At 41.2% G+C, this 16,844-nt stretch overlaps 1 protein-coding gene across 2 annotated transcripts in view; it reads right to left on the bottom strand.

The window, feature by feature from the left end:
• Positions 1-16,532, bottom strand: part of LOC114049965 (dynein regulatory complex protein 8-like) — a 117,476-nt gene extending 100,944 nt beyond the window's left edge. Inside the window, exon 1 of one of the 2 annotated variants that reach the window (XM_027871453.1) lies at positions 16,038-16,532. Coding sequence is in view for 1 of the 2 variants with exons in the window: in XM_027871452.1 (XP_027727253.1) it covers positions 5,919-5,943 (25 nt within the window). In the remaining variant the exon portion in view is untranslated. Of the gene's footprint in view, positions 1-5,918; positions 6,233-16,037 lie in introns of those variants that run through there. The other variant, XM_027871452.1, reaches the window with a different exon arrangement.
• Positions 16,533-16,844: the final 312 nt, after the last annotated feature.

Here is a 16,844-nt window from a genome sequence, read left to right as displayed (position 1 = left end):
ACTAGCCTGAAGACATATCCTTACACAAGTTATGTTTGCTTTGATCTTATCCTTTTAGCCACTTGCATACTGGTAAATGGTATCTGGTCTTCTATATTTGTGTTAATTGCCTATATATCTTAGATATCAGGCTTTTATCAAAGACATTTAATGCAAAGATTTTTCTCCATTGATAATGTCTCTTCTAATCCTAGTTGCATTGATTTTGTTCATACAAAAGCTTTTAAATTTTCTATAATCAAAAGGTCTGTCTTATCTTTTATGATCACTACTATCCCTTGATTAAGAATTTTCCCTCAGCTAATAATTGTAAAAGCTATCTCCTCCTTCCCATTTCCTGTAATATTTTAATGATATGCCCTTTTATAGTAAGTTCCACTTGAAACTAATTTTAGTATAAGATCTCCATCTAAATTTTTTTTAATCAAACTGCTTTCCAATTTTCCAAGCAGTTTTGTTTCTTTTTATAAGGAGTCCTTCCCCCAAGTAGTTCATGTTCTTGGGTTTACACAACACTAGACTAATACAGTCCCAAATTTCTAACTGCCTGCTGGACATCTCATTCTCAATAGCTCTATACTTCCAAACTTTGAGGCAGCATGGCAAAGGAGAGCGGAATGAGAAAGACCCAAGTACCTGTCTTGCCTCTGATTTGTCCTAGCTGTGTAATCAGGTCAAATCTCTTCTAGGAGACTCAAGCCATTCTCTAAGCCTACAAAATCACAGGCAAATTTTGACAGACTGTCCTCAGACTCAGCAAAGGCCAAAGTTATGTTATCAGCCTTCTTCCTCCACCAATCTCTTTTGCTCCAACTTCCCTACTTGCTTATGCTTAAAATTCATCACAGTTATTACGTGCCTGCCCACCACAGTCAAAGCCCTCTGCCAGATGCTGAGGATAGAAAGGGAGGGTAAAATTGTTCCTGTCCTTCAAAGAATTTATTATATGCTGGGGGAAGGTGCAAAACAGAATTTTAGAGTTGGGTCATCTGAGTGACCATCTAGTGGAACCCATAACTAAAGGAATCCCAACTATAAGAAACCTGACAAGTCATCTCGAAGACCTCCAATGACAAGGAGTTGAGGACCTGCTACCTCTTGAGGAAGCCTATTCCATTTAAAAATAGTTCTAATTGTTAAGAAATATTTTCTAACAATAAACCTAATGTCTCCTTACAATTTCCACTGCTTGTTCTCCTAAGGCAAAAACTTGAGGAGGGAAAGTACTAGAATCTGTAAAGATTAGAAAAGGCTTCATAGAAATAGAATCTTAAAAGAAGATAAGGAGGGAGAAATGACTAATAAGATAGCTAGGTTCCCAGGAAATATCTGTTGCCTAACTCTTCAATTTTTCTCTTAAAAAGTCATTTTACATTTATGACTAAAATAGTAATTAAGTAGCAGGCATGATCTTAGTTCATTTTATATGTTTGTATATGTTTGACTGTTTCTGTTGATGGTTATTAAGTCTTGTGCAAGTCAGGTTTGGGATTTTTGACAGAGATTTACTACAGGGTTTACTGACAGTGTACAAACTGATTTAGTGGCCACTTTCATTCATACAAAAAGGGTACAAAACCCATTTGATCTCTCTACCTCATAGCCATCCCTGAATCTCTGCTTTGAATGGTGTAGGGAAAGAGTTGAATCCTTGAGAACCAACACAGTTCTGGCAGCTGACTGGCTCCTGATGGCCCACACCACAAATTTAGAGTTAAGTAGGGACCTAACAGGTCATCTAGTCCAACCCTCCTCATTTTACAAATAAAGAATCTGAGACCCAGAGAGGTTAACTGATTTGCCCATGGTCACAGAGCTAAGGTGCAGAGCCATTATGTGAGTCCAATTTTTAAATCCAGAACTGTTTGTACTGTACTAGGCTTAACCCTGTAGAATTTTGTAAGGCAGACAAAGGAAGGGGCAATCTTTTTCAAATGCATCGATCTTCAGGTAAGCCAATGAGGAACACAGGAGTTAATAGAATTCCTCTGAATATTTCTTTCTGCAAATCCCCCCCAACCCCACCCCTGCAACAAGCATCATTAAGCTCCTGTTATATGCCTGGCATTGTACTAAGTGCTTTACAAATATTATCTCCTTCTATCTTCACAACAACCTTGTGAGGATTATCCCCATTTTACAGTTGAGGAAATTAAGACAGGGGTCACAATGTTTGTGGCTGGATCTGAATGCAGGTCTTCGTGACTCTAGGCCCAGTACTACCACCTAGCTGCCTATAGGCCAGCCGCCTCATTTATTTTAAGATGAAAAATTTTATTCATTTATATTTATACATAATATATATTTACATACCCTTTCAGTAATTATATCATCTGTTGTTGTTTTTGTGTTTTTTTTAATTAAATGACAGTTCATGTGGCAAAATAGACTACTGGAAAAAAATCAGGAGACATTTGGGTTGGGAAAATCATCTCTTAGAGCTAGAACTGACCTTAGATGTCTAATCCAAACCCCTCCTCTTAGAGATGAGGCTAAAAGAGGTTACATAATTCTCCTAAAGCCTGCTAATTAATGGCTAGGCCTAGAAGCCAAAGCTACTGACTCCCAGTCTGGTCCTTTTTCTACTCTGGGAAAAATCATTTCATATAATAAAATTAGAGCCGTCAGATACCTGACCTTGTTCAGGTCAAAACTGAGGACCAGAGAAGTCTACTATCTTACACAAGGTCACACAGTATGCAGTCAGTGACAAAGCCAGGAGATTAATTCAGGTCTTCTGATCACACATTCAGCATCCTTTCTACTTCCCACTGTCCTTTAAAATGAGGGAGTATTAAATGACTTCTCAAGTCCTCTCTGCTTCAAAGTTAAATGTCTGTTTTTTGGAGTGTTCTCTTACTAACAAAAATAGCTCACAAATATCCATGATTAACCTGTTTGGGTTGCCGACAAATCTCTTCCCAGTATCTTCTAAGTATCTACTTCTATTAGCGTTGCTAAATAAAGTAACCAAACCAGGTTCTATTTCCTGCTTCACTGCCAGCTAACTGTAAGACCTAGGGAAACTCATTTAACCTTTATAGCCAGATTCCTTATTTATAAAGGAAAGGGATCATACTAATGAAAATAACCGCTCACAACTTTATAGTGTTTTACAGTTTTAAAGTGTTTTCCTCACAACAAAGGGAAGTATGAAGTGGTATTATCATTATTCTTATTTTACAGAGTGCAATTAAGATTTAGAAGGGCTAAGGGATTCGTGACATATATGGTGAAGATGACATTCAAGCCCAAGGCTTTGATTCCACATTCACTGTTCTTTCCAGTGAAGCATGCTGGCTCTAAATCCCCTTCTACTTCTAAAATTCTATATTCCCGTTTCCTGATATAGCTGAAAAATCAATATAAAAATGAGTCATTTCTTAGGATGTATACATTGTAGTACTGTACTTTCTAAACAGCATCACTGAAAGCTAGTATCACTTATTTTAGGAAAGGTAGCATAGCAATGTTCATAAATTTCATTAAGAATGTAAACTCTTGCTATCCACATCCAGAAAAAGAACTATGGAGTCTGAACACAGATCAAAGCACACTATTTTCTCCTTTTTTTTCTTTCTCGTGGTTTTTCCCTTTTGTTCTGATTCTTCTTTCACAGTATCACTAATGCATAAATATGTTTAATATGACTGCACATGTATAGTCTACATCAGATTGCATGCCATCTTGGGGAAGAGGAAGAGTGGGAAGAAGAAAAAATTTGGAATTCAAAATCTTACAAAAGTGAATGTTATGTTAAAAACTAAAAAAAAATTAAAATTAAAATTTTTTTTTAAATTTGTTTAAAAAAAAAGACTGTAAACTCCTTGAGGCCAGAGCCTGTTTCAATTCCAAATATTATCATTGATAAAAATGGATAAATCATTACAGCAGATTTACCTGTGTCAACTGACTTTCTGTGGCACAGCAGAAATCCAGAGCTGGAAGAGGCCTTAAAGGCTATATATAGTCCAATGTCCTTTTACAGATGCAAATATTGAGGCTTGAGAGAGTTAAGTGATTTTTTCAAGTTCAGTTTTCCTAGTTTCAGGGCTCTTTCACAGCCCACCTCAGGGTCCTCAAATGCTGATGATATGCTTTCACCTTCTAATTGTATTGCTTTGCTGGAATTTTTCTGAGTAGAAATTATTTATCAACTGAAATAGAACTACAATAATATCCAAAATATACAATAAGTGGTTTAGTAACCCTAAATACTAGGTTTCAAATAGTCAACAAGCATTTATTAAACACCTACTATATATGCCAAGTATTCTCTAAGAGCTGGGGATACAAAGAAAGGCAAAAAACATTCCTTTTTCTGAAGAGGTTTACAGTCTACAATAGAAATTGGTAGAAATTACTTATCAATATTAATAGGACTAGTCGTATTTAAAATATACAAGGGAGAATGATTTAGTAACCTAGTACTACGTTTTAAATAATCCACAAGCATTTAGTAATGCCTACTATGTGGCAGGCATTGTGTTTAAAAGCCTCGGGAATAAAAAGAAAGACAAAAAACAGTCCCTGCTCCCAAGCAGCTCAGAGTTTAAACGGTAAGACAACGTGCAAACAACGATGTAAAAACAAGCTACTGAAAAATAAACTATTAAGAATAAACTGGAAATAATCAACAGTTAATGCACTAGAATTAAGGGGAGGTTGGGGGGAGGCAGGAAGCCAGGGAAGCCTTCTTCCAAGTGTGGAGCCCTAAAATGGTTTCTGTTGCTGCTTTAATGTTGGGTGATCTGGTCCCGCACGTGCACTTTCCTGGCCATGCGAGACACTCTAGTCTCTTGTGGCTACTCTCCCCCCGCCTCCGACATTTGACTAGGGTGAGGCGCCGCCTTTTCACGGCTTCTCAGACTAGGGCTTTTCTTTTTATTGTGCGGAGAACCCTCTGGGGAACCAGAAGCAAACATGTCTGCTTCCACGCAACTGAAGATGGGGGCCGCCCGCGGCGACCGCAGCACGGGCCAACGCCGGGGAGGGGGGAGGCAGGTCTGCCGTGGCCGAGGTGCGCGATCATCCTCGGGCCTGCTTGGAAGGAGCGCCCGGGAAGGATGCCCTCTGTGGCGGGCGGCCCCACCTCCTGGCCAGGCTTCCCGAACGCGCTTCCTCGATCACGATCGTGGGGACAGAAAATGTGGCTGTTTTTTTTCTCCCCCCAAAATAAATAAATGAAAGTCTCCGGCCTGCCTCTTTCTTCCCACAGACAACCCAGGGCGGGGGAGAGGCGCGGCCCAGAAGGCCCTTCATGGCGCAGAAGAGGGAGGGAACCGCCACAGCCGCCCTTCCTCCCGCCCTCGCCTTCCTCCGCGGGAGGCAAAATGGTGCCGCCAAACAGTCGTCAGGCAGAGAGACGTGAAGGGAGGCCTGGCGCGGCCGCGTGGGGGCGATGGGAGGTGAAATGAGGATCCAGGAGGAACCCCGCCGGGCCGAGGCCTGGACCCCGGGGCCTAGTGGGTGGACGCAGCGATCCCCATACGCCATACAACCACCCGGACACCATCTTTTTGTCCCCGAGCCCCGGGCTATGGGGGCTCGCTACAGTTTCCCGGAAGAGGAGGAGGGGGCGGCGGGAGGCACCGAGGCGTCGCACTCGGGCACTGCGCCTGTCTTGGGGGAGGGGAAGAGAAGAGAAGGGAGGGGGGAGGATGAGAAGCAGGAGAGGGGGAGGAGAGCGAAGGTATCCCTCCTCCTCCTCCTTCTCCTCCTCCTCCCGCGCTGGGCGGGGCCAAGGTCACCCCCCCAACCCCGACTACCCCACCCCCGTACCCGACGCCCATTCCCCTCTGCGGGTGGCACGTACAAAGGGGTATAGGAAGGGGATCCCCTGGGATGCTTCCTCCGAGGCCTCAGGCTACGCTTAGCAAGCCTGGCCGGGTCCTTCCCTTCCCTAGGCGGTTTCCTACCTCCGCTGTCTTTATCGTCCGCCATCTTGTGCCGGCCCGGTCGCCCTGGAGATGCCAGGTGGCGCTGGGCGGCGGCGGGAAAGAAGAACCGCCTGGATCAGAAAGGGAAGGGAAGGGATGAGAATGGAGAAAAACACCAGGCCCGGCACCTTCCAGAAGGCTTGTCCTTCTAGCCGTAGGGGAATGGGGGAATGGGGGAAAAGGGGAGTCGAAAACAAGGGCAATCCCCACGTAAAAGACCCCTCCACGGAAACTCAGCGCCTCCGCAATACAAACGTGGGCTCCGCCCTAGATCCCCAGAACCCTGGGGTATTGTTAGATAACTGCCACCAAAGCCCTCCCTTCCGGCCCTCCACAGGGGGACCTCCCCCGCCCCAATTTCTCCCGCTCGTTTCCTCCCTCCCTCGTGCTCCCCAGGATGGCTGCGTTTTTATTGCAAGGTTTAAAAAAGGGGGGGGCGGCTGGAAACGTGCAGGAGGCGCTGTGGGCCTGCAGAGCCCGGGATCGAGCCGAGGGCCGCCCCTCCCCCCTTCCTCCCCTCCGCGAGGCGAGCAGCCCACGTGGGGTGCGCCCGGGGGCGGCACCTCCCGCACTCTCCAGCCCGGGCCCGGGAAGGCAGCAGTCGCCAGAAGGCAAAGCAACCGGCCATCTCTTTTTTACCGCTCTGCTGGCCTTCCCTGCAACCATCCATCCCCACCCTTGCTCTCTCCCCAGGAGGGCGAAGCAAAAACGGCCCTGGCTGGGTGACGCGGTGACTTCAAAGGACAACTAGGGTGGGAGCGGGAGGAAATCGGCCATTAGGCCAATGTTCCTGAAGCCGAGGAGTGCTAGCTGTAGTCAGATGCCAGGCTCCAGTTAAAACACTGGCAGCGGTGTTGTCTCTGCTGCAACGTCAGATACCAGCCCGGAGGCAAAACATAGGGTTCTCATAGCAACAACTCGCCCATATTGCAATACACAGAATTAAATACGTCGAAACGTTTAGGGTGTTTTTTTTAAATTCTCTGTCACGTTCTCTTGCTCAAGTTGCTTCAACTTGAGCTTTTTTTTTTTAGCAGACATTTGCGACTTAAAATGGTTTTAATCATGAAATGTGGTTCTGAAGCCCAATATGCAATGTTTCTTTTTGAGGATATTTAAATATGTTCAATAAATTTAAATTCTTTTTTACAATCTCAAGTGAAAAATAAATTCGAAATATCCTGATTCTGTTGTTAATACTAAATGGTGGCCCGTTTATGAATTGCATGGTACAAAGGTCACTCAGTAAACAAGTTGGCTACAGTTTTCCTTATTGAAATGGTAAGTTTTATTTTTCTTGGAAAGACGTCTGCACAACAATAAATATCTGCAGACCCAAAACTCACTGGGCCAATTTGTAATTGAACCAGAAACTAATCATCTCACTTTGGGAGGCAGATAATTTTAAAAAATACTAAGACTCTGTATTGTGTCCTCAAAAACTTAAATTCAAATGTTTTTTACTTAAGTGATTAAAGGTGATGCAAGTAACTTTTATATGTCAAACTGCACCTGCTTTTTTAAATTCAGTCTAATAATGTACGTTCCTCATCACACACTGCCAATATAGATTCAGAATAGTTGAAAAACTCAGTTTTGTTCCTAGGCTTAAAACTTACTGATAATATTTATATAGGAAAAGGTCTATCCTACAAAAATTCTCCATTGTTATACTCAACCAGATTAAAGCCAAAATCCAATTTAGCACTAACAAAATGTACCAAGGAGATACGTTCTCCCCTACCCTGGAGAAACTGTTTCTGTCCTAGATGCCAGTTTTCCAAATGCACATAAAGAGGAATAAAGTTGTAAAGATTTAACATTGTGCACCACAATTGAGGTTGAAGGGAAGATGAATGAAATGCTGCCTAGTCGAGCAAATTGTCCGCGGGGGGGGGGGGGGGGAGCCGCTAATTACCATAGAGGCTGCAACCCACAGCACCCCTTGTTCCTAGTCCCTACTCCAACTCCAGAGAACAGCCTGAATTGGGAGCTCTAGGCAGGAACCGAAGTTATCTGATTTATTTCTTGTAAGGATGGATTATCTTTTGCTTTCAGTTTCTGCATATGAAGTGGTGTTCTTAAATACTCATAGATTACTTTAAAATAATTACATGAATGTTGATAAAGCGAAAGTAGAGATAATTTTTAGTTTCCCTGATTCTTTGCAAACTTTGTTCCTTGAAAATGTTTTAATGTTTGATAGTCTGAAATTTTACTTTTGAAGAAGCTCTTGTTTATATTTAAATTACTCCAGCCCACACCGATTTCTCATAGGTCTGCTACAGAGCTTCTAAATCTGTTCCTTTGGTACAGTAAATACACAATTGTTCCCTAACTGTCTCTTGTTGTTAGACCTTAGAATTAGAATGTAAGTTCCTAAAAGGCAGGAACTAAATATTATGTTTGTTTAGCATTCTGCACAACTGGCGTCCAGCCTGATACCTAGCAGGTTCTGAATAAATATTGAGCTGCCAGGGACTTTAGACAGCAGCTATAAGCCCATACTTAATATTGTGCTTTAAAGTTTTCAAAGCATTTTCCCTAGCAAACTATGAGGATCAGTTAACAGAACTGGAGATGTTTCTCCTGGAGAAGAGAAATCTCTCTGGGACATAACTATCTTTTTTAAAAAAATAACTTTTTTTTTTTTTTAGTGAGGCAATTGGGGATAAGTGACTTGCCCAGGGTCACACAGCTAGTAAGTGTCAAGTGTCTGGTCTAAGAGCAGCATTTGAACTCAGGTCTTCCAGACTCCAGGGCCAGTGCTCTATCCACTGCATCATCCAGCTGCCCCCTCATAATAACCATCTTTAAGTATTTTTGACTATCTTGTAGAAAAGGAATTAGACTAGCTCTGCTTAACCCCAGAAGGCAAGAGCAGTAATTACAAGTTGCATATAGGTAAATTTAGGCTAGCTGTAGGGAAAATCTAACAATTCAAGTAGCATCATTAGTATCATCCTGGGACAACGGCGACTAGCAAAAGTATCTCTCCTTTCCAGGATGAATTCCAGGCTTTCTCTATCAGATTCTAGAATCCTCTTCACTTTGGAAGTTCACTTCAGCTCTAGACTTCACAAATTGAAGTACCCTCTGCCCTTGCAGACCTTCCTTCTGATTGGCTGGTTCTGATGGGGTTAGGCTCTGGGCCCCAGAAAGGAAAAACCCTGGACTATCCCACTTGGCCAAATCTCTGGCCTTCGCCTGAGGCTATAATCCCATCAACTGGCCTTTCTTTGTGGTTACACCCAATCTCCCCTCCATTGTTTTACCTCCCTATGGCCCCCGGCCATTTCCCACACTTAATCCTAGCGAGGCTCCATTGTCCAGGCCTCAGGAATTCTGTTCACCCCAGTTTACTGGCCACTCCCATCCAGATCTCCTTAGGCCCCTCCTCCTCTAACCCCAAACTACTTGGCCACTCCTAGATCCCTCCCACAGGCTTTCTATATATAAGGTCCATCTTGTCTCCATTAAGATGCTCAGATTCCTAAAATCTAGCCACTTCTTAGGTTCTTATAATCTACCCAAGAAGCCAATAGCTTACTAATGTTCAGACTCCTTAAGAGTCTGGCCAATATGATGGATGTTCTAATAAACCTTGTCTTTGGCTGAAAGAAGGCTTGGGTCGAATTCTTTTGGGCAGTACCCGCTTGTGATTTTGGGGTCCTGGCACCCCTGAACCCCTAAACCACATCAGTTCCTCCCAGTACCTCCATTTTTAGAAGGACACACAGGCTACATTGTCCTCCATTAAAATATAAGCTTCTTGAGGGCAGGGGTTTTGCTTTCTTTCTGTTTATGTTCGTATTCCTAGCACCTTGTACTTGGTAAGTATTTAAGAAATGCTTGTTGACTGACTCGCTCACTGCATCAGGACCTGAGGACAGACACAAGCAGTCTTTTAGGGCTCTACAGGAGTCCCAGCAGAAGGCTATACCATGTCTATGAAGAACTTTATGAGGGCTGCATGAACCAGGATCTATGAGTTAACCCTTTTGCCATACGTGCTTTCTAAGCTTGACCCCCACTTTTCCCGACTCGATGTACTTTTGGGAAAGTGTGCCCTTGGTTTGGGAGTGACGTTCTGTACCAACTATTATTCCTATAGACTTTTTAGTAAATATCTGTAACTTTTTTTATTTTTGTTTATTCTATTCTGAACTTAAGGAATAAAACAAGCATTTCCATACGTAGAAGAGAAGGAAAAAAAGATGATTGTACATGAAACTACAAACCTTTTACGTAAAATTTGCTATTCCTTTTAAATATATAATAGTTATCCTATAACTTTCTTTTTTTCCTCTTCCTTCCCTCCCCCCATCTCTAATTAAGTCTGATTGGTATCAAGTGAGAATCTGTGGGGGAATGGGGGGAGGGAGACAGCTACCAGAGCTATAGCATTAAAAAACACCCCTCAAGATCCCCAAGACCCCTGAGGGGAGAAATAGTAGCCTCTTCCAAGGGACTTGACTTGCAACTATGAATGGAAGTTGGGATAATAAACCTAGACTTTAGTTGAAGTTTTTAACCTGGGGTTCATAATATATTTCGATGACTGTATTTTAACTAGTTTCCTTCATCATCCTACTTCTTTATTTTGTGCATTTAAAAATGTGATTGTGAAGAGGGTCTAGTTCAGCTGGCTACATTGAATATTTACTAGCAACAAAGGAATATGTATATGATCAGTATATATGAAAGACCAGGTAGCTTAGCCCCAATATATTTGAGCAAATCACTTGTCCCCTCTGGACCGTAGTTTCTTCATCTAGAAAGTGAAAAGGTAGAACTAGATGATGTCCAAGTTCCCTTCCACCAGATTAATATCAATGATAATAAGAGTCCTCCTACTCGGCTGACTGCTCCTCCCTCTCCTTTGTTAAATTGTTACCCAAATCTAGAGCCTTGAGTATTGCTTAGCGCTTTGCCTTGGGACCCTTTGTCTTTTCTCTCTAAACTCTTCTTCCTTAATGATCTCATTAAGTTCCAGGTTCTGGGATCACCTCTACACCCATTCCAAAGTCTATATATCCAATTGTAATCTCTTTTCTTGAATTCCAGTTCCTCACAGTTAACAGCCTGTTAGGTATCTCTTCCAAGAAGTCCCTTAGGCAACTCAAACTCAGGCATGTGAAAAATAGAACTCATCTTCTCTGCTAAATCTGCTCCTCCTTACAACTTCCCTGTTTCTATTCTATGGTCTCTTTTCCTCAGGCTCATAACCTCACAGTCTTCTTTGACTCCTTCCTCTCCCCACATCCCATAGTCAAAATCAGTTGCAAAGTCTTGATTGTGCTTCCTCAACATTTCTCATCCCTTTCACCTTTTCTACACCTAGATTTCCACTCCCCTATTTCAAGCCCTCCTCACTCCCTTGTACCACTGTAATAGCTTCCTAACTGGTCTCTCTGCTTCTTGTCTCTTTCCCTCCCCTCCAATCCAACTTCCTGCTGCGTAGGAACCCAAGCCGATTACAAAAGGAGCTTCATAAGGGACAAATGGGGTCATGTCATTCCCCTATTCAGAAATCTTCCATGGCTCCTGTGTTTCTAAGATAAAAAACAAATTCTTTAGCCTAACATTTAAGGCCCTAAGCAAGGCCCCACCTCCCTTTATAACTCTTTTTTCATGTCACTCCCTCACAAACTCCCAGCTGTTCCCCAGACTCAAAATTGCCTTCCCAGTTTTGGTGCATTTTAGGGATGGGAGATGGCTTGTGTCAGTCCAGGGAGATGCAAAATAAAGGGCCAGATTCAGGGAGCAAGTCATTTGGCTAGAACATATCCCTGATTCCTCACACATCATAGTTATTACTTAATTGAAGTTTGACTCCAGGTCTTCCCACCCCTTCTAATGCATCCTGTGTAACACTGCCAAACTTTCCTAAAATATTACTTTTATCATGTCACTCTCCTGTTCCCAAGCCTTCAATGACTCCCCCCATTATCTGAGAATGGTGTCCAGATGGCTTAATCTGGCCTTGAAGGTCTTCAATTACTTGGTCCTATTCTTTATTACATGTAAAATAAAAACTGTGAACAAGCAAAATGCCCCAAGATTGGCTCAGTCTGGCTAAATAGAATGTAGTATATCCATGTATATCATAATAATGCATGATAAAAATGAAGAATCTAAAGAAATATGGAAAGACCTATGTGAAATAATGCAAAACTTAAAAAAAGTCCAACTAGAATTTTAATATCCATATGGACCACAGCTGTGTAAAAGAAAAATATGTATTTTATCCATATGTGAATATATAAATTATAAACATCAGAAGAACATGATTTAGTATGAATTATTGTTGACATTGATAATTGTATGTTTAAGTATATTTTGTTTTGAATAATTTTTATTTTAGTGATCTTTAATAATTTTTCATAATAATAAAAGTAATGTTGATAATGATGACTCCTAAGAGTTGCAGTGAGCCTGGATGTAGATACTTGTGAAATTCAAATAAATTCAGATGAAATAAATTCGATTTAGTTGAGTTTCACAAACATTTATTAAGCACTGTGTGCTGAGTACTATACTGTTATTGAGTGGGGAAAATTCAAAGATTAGTTGTGACATGGTCTCTACCCTCATAGAGTTAACAATCTAAGAGCCCTATAATTCTTTCTCCTTTCTAGCTTCCATCATTTACATAAAAATATCAAGGGCAGAAAATGTGAAGTTATTTTAGCAGTTGCATTCAGAATACATTATATTTTTTCCTCCTTCAGAATATTTACCTTTCTAATTATGCCTTGTTTGTATTAATGTCAGAATTAATTTCCATTCTTTGATCATAAAGGCAGACTAGACAAATGTTGGAAGACAGGTAAGATAACTTAGGATTTAAAACTTTTTGCATTTAAGCAATACAATAACAATTGAAAATTGCTGAATTTGTATGTATCATCCAGGGCCCCCTTATATGTGGGACCCCTTGATCATAGGATCAGAGATTTAGAATAGAACTTAGAGGTCATCTAGTTCAAACCTGCCATTTCTTCTTTCTTTTAAAATTTTCATTTTATTATCACAAACTTCATAAACATCCACACATATTTAACTGCAAAAGAATTGAACACAATATGAAACTATTAATTGGGGTTTTTTTTTGTTGTATACTTAGTGATAGATCCTGTACTGCCCTACTCATCTGTATCTCTTTTTGAATTTCTTTCTGCTGTCTTCTATATTTTTAAATGATTCATTGATACTTTTATTTATTCTCCTCCTTGAAAAAAAAAGTTTTATTACTACTCCCCCCCAAACTCCACCAATTCTATCCCTGTCCCCCATCCCCACCAAAAAGAATGTCCTCTCTTCCACATCTTGACTGTGTCTGAAAATACAGTTTTCATTCTGCTCCTGTACATCACCTCTCTACCAAAATTAATCTCAGGAACCTGAGGTTCAGAGGTCTGAAGAATGATGTGAGTGTGGTCCAGCATTCATTCAAAGCCATAGTTCGAGGACCCCTTGGGGCAGCTAGGTGGCACAGCGAATAGAGGGATGGCCCTGGAGTCAGGAGGACCTGAGTTCAAAATTGGTCTTAGACACATAAGGCTCACTAGCTGTGTGACTCTGGGTAAGTGACTTAACCCCAGTTGCCTCGCCAAAAAACAAAACAAAACAAAAAAACCCTGCCAATAGATTTCTTTTACCAGTCAATCAGAAGACACTAGATCAAAACAGAAGACATTTAATTTAAAAAACACAGAACCATAAGTCCACAAGAGTTTATTAAGATTTTAGTAAGTGCCAAGATCTGTGATTAGCACTGGGAATACAATGAAAGGCAAAAAAAAAAAGTTCCTACCCTCAAGGAGCTTACAATCTAATAGAGGAAGAATAATCAGTGAAAAATCAGAGTTGGAGATGGAATCTTTTTCAAGGAACAGCATGGAGCCCAATGTCAGTAGACAGTAGTGTAGATGGAGGGGAGTAAGGTATAAGAAAGGCAGGAAGGGACCAGGTTATGAAGGGCTTTAAAAACCAAAGGATTTTATGTTTGATCCTGGATGTAATGAGAAGATACTAGGTTGCTTTTTTTTAAAGTAAGTTTTTATTGATGTCTTATATTTTTTGTATCATCTTGTATCTTCCTGTATCCCTCCTCTTTCCCCTACCAGATAGTCATCGCATATGTGATGAGGCCATCCCACACATGTAGCATGGAGGTGTGGCTTGAAGAGAGGCAGAATAGCCATCTCTAACCTCTCTTCCCCACCACCCCCTTCTCCAAGGGAGACTTTAATGCCTGCCAGGAAGGGAAGCAAGAGGTTGAGGCCAGAGGCAACCTCTCTACTCTCCTCAAAGACAGATACTGGGTTAGAATTATACCTACATATTATTAGTTTAGAGCAATGAGAGGAGCAAAGGAAGGGATACAGAAGGAAACTATGGTGATATTTTTTTTAAAAGACAAATATAAACCATATTTGAAAACAAAACAAATAGAAATAGGCTACCGAATAAAGATCTTTGCAGGCTACATACTGAAGATTTTGAAATGTAATGTTACCTGTCTGTTTTGTTAAATATTTCCCAATTATATTTTAATCTGGTCCAGCCACATGTTTGACACCTAAACCTAGGAAATGTAGTTTTCAGGTTCAAGCTAAACTCTTGATTACTATTTCTTTTTTTGGTGAGGTAATCGGGGTTAAGTGACTTGCTCAGGGTCACACAGCTAGTAAGTATCAAGTGTCTGAGGCCAGATTTGAATTCAGGTTCTCCTGACTCCGGGGCTGGAGCTCTATCTACTGCACCACCTAGCTGCCCCCTTAATTGCTATTTCTTGATGGGAAAAAGCTTCATATATGCTTTATGTCTAGGCTTGACTTTCTTCCCAGCAAATAACAGGTCCACAATGAACACACATAGCAAAGCAGAAATCTGGGAACCTATATATAGGAGAATATATACCAGACATCACAGAGTGAAGGAACTTTCCCACTGTGATCAAGGTAAGTCAGATGAACTCAGAGAGTCCCAAATTTCCCAAAGAAGAAATTCCCCAAAGTCTGTAGTATAGCAAGCTGGGTATAGGCGCATGATGGAAATTGCCAGCTCCTCTCATGTAGGCATTTTCCTAGAGTCTTTTTCTCCTTTCAGCAACTTGAATTGTAGTTGTCGTTGTCCATCTTTTCTCTCAAAGCTGAAAGCCAGAAGGGCCCAAAGAAACAGAAGAGAATGAATCCCTCTCTTGTCCTCTTATCAGCTCTTTCCCTCCCCCATGAAGATATGAAATTGATCTCTACCAATGCAGAGTGAGTCCCATAACAACGGCCTTTGGAGCTGGGTATACACATATAACAAACACTATTTTTTTTAAGATTTTAAAAAAGAAGAAAGGGTCAGCTAGGTGACGCAGTAGATAGAGCACTGGCCCTGGAGTCAGGAAGACCTGAGTTCAAATCTGGCCTCAGATACTTGACACTAGCTGTCTGACCCTGGGCAAGTCACTTAACCCCAATTGCCTCACCAAATATATATGTATATGTATATACACACATATAAAAAGAGGAAAAAGAAGGGAAAAATCAGCATAACTGATCATACATGGAAAATAATCTAAAGTATATGCAACACACAGACTTCACACCTCTGCAAAGTGTGGGGTATCTTCTCATCTCTTTTTTCCAGCTATACTTGCCTTTTATTATTTTGCAACATTCACTTTTGATTTTTCTGTGTGTGGTCCTTTCTGTTTACATTTTCATAGTCACTTTGTATATTGTTTTCTTGGTTCTTCTTACTGTAGACTACATCAGGTCATGTAGCTCTTTCCATATTTCTCTGTATTTATAGTTGTCATTGCTTACAGCACAGTAATATTCCATTACATTCATGTACCACAATTTGCTTAGCCATTCCCTGATTGAGAGGCATCTACTTTATATGAGGCACTAGTCTATTAAATAGAGGGGCTGGGCAAATGGTCAAATGTCCTTTAGAAAAATCAAATATATCTATCTCCCCAACCCACATACAGGGGAACACACTCATATGTTATCACAATATCATAGAGAAAAAGCACACAAGTAAGGAGTAAGTCTTACCCAGGAATACATATGTGTCCAGAACAACTCATACCTTCAATGTCGCAGGGCCACCAATGTCATCTGGTAAATTCCTTTCTTCAGTAGCCTAGGGTCCTCTGCTATTCCTTCTGTTCCCTCCACTCCAGTGTTCTTGAGGGATGCACTCTGCTGGGCATCTTCACTACTGAAGCTGCTATTCTCTGCTACCATCTGCTGGTTTTCAACTACTGAGAAGCACGGAAGAGGGAGGGGGTCTTCCAGCTCTTAAGCCTGAGAGCACCACGCACTATCTTTAGCTATTTTGTGATGTAACCTCGTTCAGGCAGCTGTACCAAACCAGCTAGCTAGAGAAGCCTTTAGGCATTTTTTTAAAGCATATTTTTTGAACTGATTCTTCTCTATCTTGTGGACTGTCCGTCTCTTTATCTGAATTAGGTTTTAAAAAATTTCTTTTAATTCTCCTCACCCTGTCAGAGTATCATTTCTAGGGGATCCACTTAGCAAAATACAAAGGACCTTTGGAGAAGCTGTATTGAAGAGACTCTTCTCACCCTGCCCCCATTATTCTTCTTGTGTTACATGCAAATCACTGGGGCCCATGCAGAGTGGAAAAGGCCATAAAGGGGTAGTGACCCTTTCCCTGTTTCTCCTCGTCTCTATGCTACCTATATTTCACCCACAAGTAAATCACAGCCTGTATATGGGTATAGTTTGTATATGAATATTATAAACAGTCTTCAGTTTCTATAGAGTACTCATATAGCTAACGCCAAATTCTGAGGACATGTGCAGTTAACATATTATCCTCCTTCTAATTACATGAGCATTTACAAAAAAAAAAAAGAAAAAATATATAGAA

This window comes from Vombatus ursinus, unplaced genomic scaffold (genome assembly GCF_900497805.2).
Source record: "Vombatus ursinus unplaced genomic scaffold, bare-nosed wombat genome assembly UNPS02014798.1, whole genome shotgun sequence".
Lineage (NCBI taxonomy): Eukaryota > Metazoa > Chordata > Mammalia > Diprotodontia > Vombatidae > Vombatus > Vombatus ursinus.
The sequence above is the reverse complement of the archived record's forward strand: the minus strand, read 5'-3'. Positions and strand labels throughout refer to the sequence as shown.